The following is a 12,752-nucleotide window of genomic DNA, read 5'->3' as shown; positions in this document are numbered from 1 at the left end:
CTCCAGCACCGCCCTCTTGCAACACCAGGTTAAAGTCCAACAGGTTTGTTTCAAACACTAGCTTTCGGAGCGCTGCTCCTTCCTCAGGTGAATGAAGGGGTATGTTCTAGAAAGATATATATAAACCAAGTCAAACATGCAAGACAAGGCTTTGAATGCGAGCATTTGCAGGTAATTAAGTCTTTACAGATCCAGCGATGCGTGCATTTGCAGGTAGCTAAGTCTTTACAGATCCAGAGACAGCAGTATATTCTAGTTTGCAGACTAATAGAACAAATGTACATTTCTCTCAAACCTCGCACTGACACTGGGCCCTCTGAAGTCTTTGAAAGCCAATGGAGTACTTTTGAAACATATTTACTGTTGTATTGTAAGAAGCTATAAGTACGCATGTGTAATCACATTTAGCTCTAAAATTGTTATTTCCATAGTGTATTCACTGTCATTAGTAACAAGGTCAAGGAAGCTCTTTTATACCTCATGTGTGCCTCCTGCAGCCATTTCACCTTCTGTACCTTTTCGATATTAACTATGTATTGATTTCATAGCAAAGAACAATAATTACATTTATGATTATTCTTTAATGAACATTGATTATCATTAGTGAATAGGTGTATTAGGTAATTATGTTGTAAAGACTAGATCTTTATTTTATAAAATAATACTTTCAACCAAAATGTTTCCAGAAACTGCAGAGCTATGAGAATTTCTTTGAAGAAATAAGTTGCTTTATAATTTTTTGAGAAGTTACTAGACATATTCTGCCAAGAATATGTGGGCTGGGCAGTGGTGTAATGGTATTGTTACTGGGCTAGTAATCCAGAGACCGAAGTTAGTGATCTGGGATCGAATCTGGCAATGAATTGAAATTGAATAAAAGTGTCAAATTATAAGTCTAATGATGACATTGTGGATTGTTGTAAAAACCGGTCTGGTTCACTAATGTCCTTCAGGAAATTTGCTCTCCTTACGTGGCCTGGCCCACACATGACTCCAGATCCACAGCAATGTTGTGGTTGATTTGTAAGTGCCCTCTGAAATAACCTCACAAGACACGCAGTTCAAGGGCAATTGGAATGAGCAGTAAATGCTGACCCAGCCACTGACCCTCACCTCCCATGAATAAATACTTTTTAAGAAGACTCCGTGAGGTACAGTGAAAAGTGTTTTTTTTTTAATATAAATTTAGAGTACCCGATTATTATGGGGCAATTTAACATGGCCAATCTGCCTAACCTGCACAATTTTAGGTTGTGGGGGTGAAACTCAGTCAGACACTGGGAGAATGTGCAAACTCCACATGGACAGTGACCCAGGGCCAGGATTCCAACCCGGGTCCTCCGTGCTGTAGTCAAAGCTTTGAGAAAGAGTCATCGGACTCGAAAAGTGAGCTCTTTTCTCTCCCTACAGATGCTGCCAGACCTGCTGAGATTTTCCAGCATTTTCTCTTTCGATTCAGGATAGATATTCACAACATGTAGTGCTCGTTTCGATAGAATGTTCCTTCCTTTCGCATCCCAAAACCTGTATATCTCCATCTCACACACTCTCCCTCCATTCTCTCTGCTGTGCCTAATATACACCGTCCCAATTCTTCTGAATGACAATTCATGCTGATGAACAGATCTATGTTCACTAATTCATGTGCATGGCAAAGAGACCTGAAAAGGATCATGTAGACTGCTAGCCATGTACACATATATATTACTGGATTAAAAATGTGTGTAATATACACTGCATCACTCAGTGAGGCGATGGCATATTGGTAATATCACATGACTAGTAATCCAGACCCTGAGTAATTCTCTGGGAACTGGGGTTTGAATCCCACTATGGCAGATGGTGACATTTCAATTAAATAAAAATCTGGAATTAGAAGTCTAATGGTGACCATGAAAACATTGTCAATTGTTGTAAAAATCCATCTGGTTCACTAATGTCCTTGAGAGAAGGAAATCTCGCCTCCTTACCCGGTCTGGCCTACATGTGACTTACATAGAAAATAGAAGCAGGAGTAGGCCATTCGAGCCTGCTCCGCCATTCATTATGATCATGGCTGATAATCAAGTTCAATATCCTGATTTTTCCCCCCCCCCCATCTCCTAGAATCCTGTGCAGAAGGCGGCCATTCAGCCCATCGAGTCTGCACCGACCCTCTGAATGATTACCCTGCCCTTGTCCCCGTTAACCCACTGCACACTGAAGGGCAATTTACCATGGACAGTCCACTTAACCTGCACATTTTTGGACTGTAGAAGGAAACCGGAGCACCCGGCGGAAACCCACGCAGACATGGGGAGAAGGTGTAAATTCCACACCGACAGCCACCCAAGGTCGAAATTGAACCCGTGTCCCTGGCAATGAGACAGCAGTGCTAACCACTGTGCTACACTAACAGTCGACTCCAGTGGGATTTGATCCCACAACCTTTGACTTCCTTACTTGCCATTAAGTAGAAGTCCAACACATTATCCTTTGCACCACAGAGCCGTACATATCCTTTAATCCCTTTAGCCCCAAGAGCTATATCAAACTCCTTCTTCAAATTGCACAATGTTTTGTCCTCAATGACTTTCTGTGGTAATGAATTCCACAGGCTCATCACTCTCTGGGTGAAAAAATCTCTCCTCACCTCAGTCTTAAAAGTTTTACCCCTTATCCTCAAACTATGACCTCCTAGTTCTGGACTCCCCCACCATTGGGAGCATTCTTTATGAATCTACTCTGTCCACTCCTGTTCGAATGTTATACGTTTCTATGAGACCCTCCCATTAAAAAAGAAGATAGAGAAGCAGAATTATGCCATTCAGCCCATCGAGTCTGCTCTGCTATTCGACCATGGCTGATTTGTTTCTCATCCCCATTCTCCTGCCTTCTCCCCATAACATCTGAGCCCCTTATTAATCAAGAACCTAGATATCTCTGTCTTAAAAAGACTTATTGGCAGTTCCGGTGGTGGCTATGAAGGAGTAGGTCGCACATTTGGTGGCTCCCGCTCGGGCCGGACCTTTGGACCTTTCCCCCCCCATTTTCTATCGGACTTGATTCGATAAATTGATGGTAGAGGCAATTATGGAGTGGATTCCTACATCGGTGCTTGGAGAGGCGGACTAGAAGTGCTCGCAAAGGAAGAAATAGAGAAGGCTTGGACCGAAGCTGCAGCGGGAGAAAGTATGTCGGATGGCCGGAGTCTTGGCTTGGCAACCCAGCGGTCGACGGAGCAGCTGATGCAGTTTATTCAGGAGGGCTTCGCCAAGCAGAAACAGGATTGCTTGGACCCGGTTAAAGAATCGATTGCGCGGCTGGAACTTGGATTGGATGCCCAAGATCGGCGATCCAGAAAGTAGAGAATGCACTGGCTGAGCAGGAGGAACATCAAACTGCGGTGGGGATGCTGAGAGACCAGCAGAAAAGACTCCTGGAGAAGGTGGAGGACCTAGAGAATAGGTCCCGCCGGCAGAACTTGAGAATCGTCGGTCTCCCGGAGGGGTCTGAAGGAGCGGACTCTGGGGCATACATAGTGGGCATGTTCGAGAAGTTGCTGGGAGATGGAATGTTCTCCTGACCCTTGGAGGTGGACAGGGCTCACAGAGCGCTCGCGAGGAAGCCGTGAGTGGGGAACCCCTCGAGGGAAATGGTGGTGAGATTCCACAGGTACTTGGACAAGGAGCGTATTTAACGGTTGGCCAGGCAGACACGAGTTGTAAATGGGAGAACAGTTTCCTGCGGATCTATCAGGATCTGAGTGCGGATGCAGCCAGGCAAAAGCAGGGTTCAATCAGATAAAGTCGACCCTTTTTAAGAAAAAGGTGCAGTTTGGACTGCTATGTCCAGCCCGTCTCTGGGTCACTTATGAGGAGCAACATTTTAATTTTGGGTAGCCCGAGGAAATGATGGACTTCGCTAGAAGGAAAGGACTGGTGGCAGACTGAGGACTTTGAACTTTGCTGCAACGCCCACATTAAAAAGGTTTCTTGTTTGTTTTGGTCGTTATTTATAATGCCTTCTGTATTGATTTGGGGCCTGTTGCAGATCTGGGTGAGTTAAAGTTTACATTTGCACTGATGGGGGATGGAGGTGTGTTTGTTAGATGTTGGATCTTCTGTTTGATACATAAATTCATAGATTTTTCATAGAATTTACAGTGCAGAAGGAGGCCATTCGGCCCATCGAGTCTGCACCGGCTCTTGGAAGAGCACCCTACCCAACGTCAACACCCCCACCCTATCCCCATAACCCAGTAACCCCACCCAACACTAAGGGCAATTTTGGACATTAAGGGCAATTTAGCGTGGCCAATCAACCTAACCTGCACATCTTTGGACTGTGGGAGGAAACCGGAGCAACCGGAGGAAACCCACGCACACGGGGAGGATGTGCAAACTCCTCACAGACAGTGACCCAAGCCGGAATCGAACCTGGGACCCTGGAGCTGTGAAGCAATTGTGCTATCCACAATGCTACCATGCTGCCCAGCTGTTTTTCGTGGTTTTTTCAGGCAATTGTGTTGGGATTGCTTTTATTTTGAATATGTGAGTCCGGGAGAGGGGTGGAGGGGACAATAGGTGGGAGAATGTCTAGCGCCATGGGCGGAGGTCATCAAGCTAGGTGGGCGGACTAGCTCACGGAAGCGCAGTGTAGGGTGAGCAGATGTTCTGCTTGTTGAAGGGGTTGGTTTACGTAGTGCTGTTACTGGTGGGGAGAAAGGTTCTGCTGACCGGGAGGGGGGGGGGACGTTTGCTGTGGATCAGAAAGGAGGTCAGGGACAGGGGCTGCCTGGGGGCGGGCTGGCGGATGCATGGGGCGTGGGCTGGAGACTGGCCCAAGAAAGGTGATGGCTGATCAGCTGGGGGGGTGGGGGTGGCAGTGGCAGTGCGATGAGCCCTCTAGGCTACTCACATAGAATGTGAGAGCGCTAAATGGGCCGGTTAAGAGAGCATGCATGTTCGCGCATTTGAGGGGTCTGAAGGCGGACGTTGTAATGTTACAGGAGACGCACCTTAGAGTAACTGATTAGATTAAGGAAGGGATGGGTCGGACAGGTTTTTCGCTCTGGGCTGGACTCGAAGACTAGAGGAGTCGGGATCCTGATTAATAAGTGAGTGGTATTTGAGGTGGAAAGAATAGTTGCGGATGTGGGATGCCGGTACATTATGGTCAGTGGGAAGCTGGAGGGGTTGCCGGTGGTACTAGTAAATGTGTACGTGCTACATTGGGATGATGTGGAGTTTATAAAGAGGATGCTAGGGGAAGATCCCGGACCTCGACTTGCATAATTTGGTCATGGGAGGGGACTTCAACACAGTTATTGACCCAGGGTTAGACCGGTCAAGCTCATGGACAGGCAGGGTGCCAGCAATTGCAAAGGAGCTTAAGGGGTTTATGGGACAGATGGGTGGTTGGACCCATGGAGATTTGGGCAACCGAGAGTAAAGGAATTCTCCTTCTACTCAAACATGCATAAAGTGTATTCCTGGATTGATTTTTTAAATTTTGAACAGGGCTCTACTGACGGGGGTAGTGGACACTGGGTATTCGGCAATCACAATCTCAGATCATGCCCTGCAATGGGTTGACCTACAGGTCAGCAAGGAGAGTAGCCAGCGCCTGCGCTGGAGGCTGGACGTGGGACTTTTAGCTAATGAGGTGTACGGCTGGCTGAGGAAATATATTCAGAATTACCTGGAAGTCAACGACACGGTGAAGTTTCAGCGGCGGTGGTCTGGGAGGCATTGAAGGCTGTGATTAGATGGGAGCTGATCTCGATACGGGCCCATTGGGAGAACGCAGACAGAGCTGAGACGGATTGGCTGATGAGATATTGCAGATCGACAGGAGGAATGCGGAGGCCCCAGAGTCAGCGCTTCTAAGGGAACGATGGAGGCTACAGGCGGAGTTTGGCTTGTTATCTAAAGGGAGGGCGGTAGAGCAGCTGAGGAAGGCGAGGGAGGCAAGCTATAAGCATGGGGAGAAGGCCGGCAGAATGCTTGCGCAGCAGCTTAGAAAGAAGGAGGCAGCCAGGGAGATAGGGAAAGTAAAGGATGGAGACGGGAACCTGGTTGGAGACTCGGGTGGGGTTAATAAGGCGTTCAAGGAGTTTTATAGTAGGCTGTATGAGTCAGACACCCCAGCTGGGCCGGAGGGGATGAGGCACTTTTTCGGAAGGCTGTATTTCCCGAAGGTGGACGGGGGGTTAGTAGAAGGGCTGGAGACCCCGATCGGGTTGGAAGAGATAGCAGAGGGTCTGAAGGTCATGCAGTCGGGTGAAGCTCCGGGGCCGGATGGGTACCCAGTGGAGTTTTATTAAAAGTTCTCTGCGATATTGGGGCCACTGCTGATGAGGACATTCAGTGAGGCAAGGGAGCGTGGGGTGCTTCCCCCAACGATGTCACAGGCCGCTATCTCATTGATCCTGAATCAGGACAAGGACCCGGAGCTATGTGGGTCCTACAGGCCGATATCCTTATTAAATATGGATGCCAATCTGCTGCATTGAAGACTCGTGTTCCGGACATGATTGGGGAGGATCAGACGGGATTTGTTGAGGGTAGGCAGTTGGCGGCCAACGTAAGAAGGTTGTTAAATGTGATTATGATGCCCCCAGCAGGTAGGGATGTGGAGGTAGTGGTCGCAATGGACGCAGAGAAGGGTTTTGATCGGGTGGAATGGGAAGATCTGTGGGAGGTACTGGGGTGGCTTGGATTTGGGCGGGGCTTTATTGACTGGGTCAGGCTGTTGTATCAGGCTCCTGTTGCGAGTGTACGGACAAACAGGTCAACATCAAACTATTTCCAGCTGCATCGGGGACGAGACAGGGATGCCCCCTCTCCTCACTGCTGTTTGGGATAGCCATAGAGCTGCTGGCAATTGTGCTGAGAGCCTCAAGGGGCTGGTCCGGGAGGGGAGTGGAATACAGAGTCTCACTTTACGCAGACGACCTGCTCCTGTATGTTTCAGACCCACTAGAGGCAATGGAAGAAATTATGAGGATTCTGGGGGAATTTGGCCGGTTTTCGGGGTAAATACTAAATATGGGGAAAAGTGAGATGTTTGTGGTCCAGGCAAGGGGGCAGGAGAGGCAATTGGGGAAGCTGCCATTTAGGGTGGTAGGGGGGAGCTTTCAATATCTCTGCATCCAGGTGGCACGGGAATGGGAATGGCGTCACAAGTTAAATTTGGCGAATAGTAGACCAAATGAAGGACGATTTTCAAAGGTGGGGCGCGTTTCCGTTGTCACTAGCTGGGAGGGTGCAGACAGTGAAAATGCCGGTCCTCCCTAAACTACTGTTTGTGTTTCAGTGTTTCCCCATCTTTATTCCACGGTCCTTCTTTAAGCGGGTCAATAAGGTGATCACTGGCTTTGTATGGGCGGGTAAGACCCCGCGATTAAGAAAGGGGATGCTTGAGCGGAGCCGGGGGGAGGGCGGGCTGGTGCTGCCGAACTTTAATAATTATTATTGGGCAAAGATAGCCATGATCAGGAAGTGGGTGGTGGCGGGAGGGTCAGTATGGGAGCGGATGGAGACGGCATCATGCAAGGGCACCAGTTTGGGGGCGTTGGTAACTGCGCCTCTGCGTTCCCGCCGGCACGGTACTCCACCAGCCCTGTGGTGGTGGTGGCCCTGAAGGTCTGGGGGCAATGGAGGAGGCATGTGGGAGCGGAGGAAGCATCGGTATGCTCTGTAATCTGTATAATCACTGGTTTGCACCAGGAAGGCTGGATGGAGGGTTCCGGAGATGGCTGAGAGCAGGGATTGAGAGGATGGGAGATATGTTTATGGAGGTGAGCTTTTCTAGCCTGAGGGAGCTGGAGGAGAAATTTGGATTGGCGAGGGGAAATGAGTTTAGGTACCTGCAGGTGCGGGACTTCCTACGCAGGCAGGTCTCAACCCTCCCGCTCCTGCAGCCAAGGGAGATTCAGGACAGGGTAGTTTTCAGAATGTGGGTGGGAGAAGGGAGGGTTTTGGACATTTATAACAAAACAAAGAACAAAGAAAAGTACAGGAACAGGCCCTTCGGCCCTCCAAGCCCGTGCCGACCATACTGCCCGACTAAACTACAGTCTTCTCAAAAAGTTGCAGAGTCGCAAAAAGTTGGTTTTCAGGTGCAACAGGTGATTAAGAAGGCAAATGGAATTTTGTCCTTCATTGCTAGAGGGATGGAGTTTAAGACTAGGGAGGTTCTGCTGCAATTGTATAAGGTGTTAGTGAGGCCACACCTGGAGTATTGTGTTCAGTTTTGGTCTCCTTACTTGAGAAAGGACGTACTGGCACTGGAGGGTGTGCAGAGGAGATTCACTAGGTTAATCCCAGAGCTGAAGGGGTTGGATTACGAGGAGAGGTTGAGTAGACTGGGACTGTATTCGTTGGAATTTGGAATTCAGAAGGATGAGGGGGGATCTTATAGAAACATATAAGATTATGAAGGGAATAGATAGGATAGATGCGGGCAGGTTGTTTCCACTGGCGGGTGAAAGCAGAACTAGGGGGCATAGCCTCAAAATAAGGGGAAGTAGATTTAGGACTGAGTTTCGGAGGAACTTCTTCACCCAGAGGGTTGTGAATCTATGGAATTCCTTGCCCAGTGAAGCAGTAGAGGCTCCTTCATTAAATGTTTTTAAGATAAAGATAGATAGTTTTTTGAAGAATAAAGGGATTATGGGTTATGGTGGTCGGGCCGGAAAGTGGAGCTGAGTCCACAAAAGTTCAACCATGGTCTCATTGAATGGTGGAGCAGGCTCGAGGGGCCAGATGGCCTACTCCTGCTCCTAGTTCTTATGTTCTTATGTTCCTGGGTCCGTATCCCTCTATTCCCATCCTATTCATGTATTTGTCAAGATGCCCCTTAAATGTCACTATCGTCTCTGCTTCCACCACCACCTCTGGCAGCGAGTTCCAGGCACCCACTACCCTCTCTGTAAAGAAAACTTGCCTTGTACATCTATTCTAAACCTTGCCGCTCACATCTAAAACCCATGCCTCCTAGTAATTGACCCCCTCTACCCTGGGGAAAAGCCTCTGACTATCCACTCTGTCTATGCTCCTCATAATTTTGTAGACCTCTATCAGGTCGCCCCCTCAACCTCCGTTGTTCCAGTGAGAACAAACCGAGTTTATTCAACCGTTCCTCATAGCTAATGCCCTCCATACCAGGCAACATTCTGGTAAATTTCTTCTGCACCCTCTCTAAAGCCTCCACATCCTTCCGGTAGTGTGGCGACCAGAATTGAACACTATACTCCAAGTGTGGCCAAACTAAGGTTCTATACAGCTGCAACATGACTTGCCAATTCTTATACTCAATGCCCCGGCCAATGTAGGCAAGCATGCCGTATGGCTTCCTGACTACCTTCTCCACCTGTGTTGCCCCTTTCAGTGACCTGTGGACCTGTACGCCTAGATCTCTCTGACTTTCAATACTCTTTTGAGGGTTCTACCATTCACTGTATATTCCCTACCTGCATTCGACCTTCCAAAATGCATTCCCTCACATTTGTCCGGATTAAACTCCATCTGCCATCTCTCTGCCCAAGTCTCCAAACAATCTAAATCCTGCTGTATCCTCTGACAGTCCTCCATCGCTATCCGCAATTCCACCAACCTTTGTGTCGTCTGTAATCTTACTAATCAGACCAGTTACATTTTCCTCCAAATCATTTATATATACTACAAACAGCAAAGGTCCCAGAACTGATCCCTGCGGAACACCACTAGTCACAGCCCTCCAATTAGAAAAGCTTTCTTCCATTGCTACTCTCTGCCTTCTATGACCGAGACAGTTCTGTATCCACCTTGCCAGCTCAACCCTGATCCCGTGTGACTTCACCATTTGTACTAGTCTACCATGAGGGACCTTGTCAAAGGCCTTACTGAAGTCCATACAGACAACATCCACTGCCCTACCTGCATCAATCATCTTTGTGACCTCTTCGAAAAACTCTTATCAAGTTAGTGAGACACGACCTCCCCTTCACAAAACCATGCTGTCTCTCACTAATACGTCCATTTGCTTCCAAATGGGAGTAGATCCTGTCTCATAAGAACGTAAGAACTAGGAGCAGGAGTAGGCCACCTGGCCCCTCGAGCCTGCTCCACCATTCAATGAGATCATGGCTGATCTTTTGTGGACTCAGCTCCACTTTCCGGCCCGAACACCATAACCCTTAATCCCTTTATTCTTCAGAAAACTATCTACCATTATCTTAAAAACATTTAATGAAGGAGCCTCTACTGCTTCACTGGGCAAGGAATTCCATAGATTTACAATCCTTTGGGTGAAGAAGTTCCTCCGAAACTCAGTCCTAAATCTACTTCCCCTTATTTTGAGGCTATGCCCCCTAGTTCTGCTTTCACCCGACAGTGGAAACAACCTGCCTGCATCTATCCTATCTATTCCCTTCATAATCTTATATGTTTCTATAAGATCCCCCCTCATCCTTCTAAATTCCAACGAGTACAGTACCAGTCTACTCAACCTCTCCTCGTAATCCAACCCTTTCAGCTCTGGGATTAACCTAGTGAATCTCCTCTGCACACCCTCCAGTGCCAGTACGTCCTTTCTCAAGTAAGGAGATCAAAACTGAACACAATACTCCAGGTGTGGCCTCACTAACACCTTATACAATTGCAGCATAACCTCCCTAGTCTTAAACTCCATCACTCGAGCAATGAAGGACAAAATTCCATTTGCCTTCTTAATCACCTGTTGCACCTGTAAACCAACTTTTTGCGACTCATGCGCTAGCACACCCAGGTCTCTCTGCACAGCAGCATGTTTTAATATTTTATCATTTAAATAATAATCCCTTTTGCAGTTATTCCTACCAAAATGGATAACCTCACATTTGTCAACATTGTACTCCATCTGCCAGACCCTAGCCCATTCACTTAGCCTATCCAAATCCCTCTGCAGACTTCCAGTATCCTCTGCACTTTTTGCTTTACCACTTATCTTAGTGTCGTCTGCAAACTTGGACACATTGCCCTTGGGCCCCAACTCCAAATCATCCATATCAATTGTGAACAGTTGTGGGCCCAACACTGATCCCTGAGGGACACCACTAGCTACTGATTGCCAACCAGAGAAACACCCATTAATCCCCACTCTTTTCTTTCCATTAATTAACCAATCCTCTATCCATGCTACTACTTTCCCCTTAATGCCATGTATCTTTATCTTATGCAGTAACCTTTTGTGTGGCACCTTGTCAAAGGCTTTCTGGAAATCCAGATATACCACATCCATTGGCTCCCCGTTATCTACCGCACTGTTAATGTCCTCAAAAAATTCCACTAAATTAGTTAGGCACGACCTGCCCTTTATGAACCCATGCTGCGGCTGCCCAATGGGACAATTTCCATCCAGGTGCCTCGCTATTTCTTCCTTGATGATAGATTCCAGCATCTTCCCTACTACCGAAGTTAAGCTCACTGGCCTATAATTACCCGCTTTCTGCCTACCTCCATTTTTTAAACAGTGGTGTCACGTTTGCTAATTTCCAATCCACCGGGACCACCCCAGTATAGTGAATTTTGGTAAATTATCACTAGTGCATTTGCAATTTCCCTAGCCATCTCTTTTAGCACTCTGGGATGCATTCCATCAGGTCCAGGAGACTTGGCTACCTTTAGCCCCATTAGCTTGCCCATCACGACCTCCTTGGTGAAAACAATCCTCTCAAGGTCCACACCTGTCATAGCCTCATTTCCATCAGTCACTGGCATGTTATTTGTGTCTTCCACTGTGAAGACCGACCCAAAAAACCTGTTCAGTTCCTCAGCCATTTCCTTATCTCCCATTATTAAATCTCCCTTCTCATCCTCTAAAGGACCAATATTTACCTTAGCCACTCTTTTGTTTTATATATTTGTAGAAACTTTTACTATCTGTTTTTATATTCTGAGCAAGTTTACTCTCATAATCTATCTTACTCTTCTTTCTAGCTTTTTTAGTAGCTTTCTGTTGCCCCCTAAAGATTTCCCAGTCCTCTAGTCTCCCACTGATCTTTGCTTCTTCGTATGTTTTTTCCTTCAATTTGATACTCTCCCTTATTTCCTTAGATATCCACGGTCAATTTTCCCTCTATTTACCGTCCTTCCTTTTTGTTGGTATAGACCTTTGCTGAGCACTGTGAAAAATCACTTGGAAGGTTCTCCACTGGTCCTCAACTATTTCACCATCAAGTCTTTGCTCCCAGTCTACCTTAGCTAGTTCTTCTCTCATCCCATTGTAATCTCCTTTGTTTAAGCACAAAACACTAGTGCTTAATTTTACCTTCTCGAAGAACTCTCTCCAGTAATTTCCCTAACACTGAGTAAGGCTCACCGGCTTGTAGTTCCGTGGATTATCCTTGCTACCCTTCTTAAACAGAGGAACAACATTGGCTATTCTCCAGTCCTCCGGGACATCACCTGAAGACGGTGAGGATCCAAAGATTTCGGTCAAGGCCTCAGCAATTTCCTCTCTAGCCTCCTTCAGTATTCTGGGGTAGATCCCATCAGGCCCTGGGGACTTATCTACCTTAATATTTTTCAAGGCACCCAACACCTCGTCTTTTTGGATCTCAATGTGACCCAGGCTATCTACACACCCTTCTCCAGGCTCAACATCCACCAATTCCTTCTCTTTGGTGAATACTGATGCAAAGTATTCATTTAGTACCTCGCCCGTTTCCTCTGGCTCCACACATAGATTCCCTTGCCTATCCTTCAGTGGGCCAACCCTTTCCCTGGCTACCCTCTTGCCTTTTATGT

At 47.3% G+C, this 12,752-nt stretch overlaps 1 protein-coding gene across 6 annotated transcripts in view; it reads left to right on the top strand.

The window, feature by feature from the left end:
• LOC140418728 (uncharacterized) overlaps positions 1-12,752 on the top strand; it is a 28,224-nt gene that overhangs the window by 340 nt on the left and 15,132 nt on the right. The window contains exon 1 of one of the 6 annotated variants that reach the window (XM_072502322.1): positions 97-171. The exons of the other annotated variants lie outside the window; for them this stretch is intronic. Coding sequence (XP_072358423.1) covers positions 137-171 — 35 coding nt within the window. The 5' untranslated portion in view covers positions 97-136. Of the gene's footprint in view, positions 1-96; positions 172-12,752 lie in introns of those variants that run through there. 6 annotated transcript variants of the gene reach the window in all.

Source organism: Scyliorhinus torazame, chromosome 5 (genome assembly GCF_047496885.1).
Source record: "Scyliorhinus torazame isolate Kashiwa2021f chromosome 5, sScyTor2.1, whole genome shotgun sequence".
Lineage (NCBI taxonomy): Eukaryota > Metazoa > Chordata > Chondrichthyes > Carcharhiniformes > Scyliorhinidae > Scyliorhinus > Scyliorhinus torazame.
The sequence above is the reverse complement of the archived record's forward strand: the minus strand, read 5'-3'. Positions and strand labels throughout refer to the sequence as shown.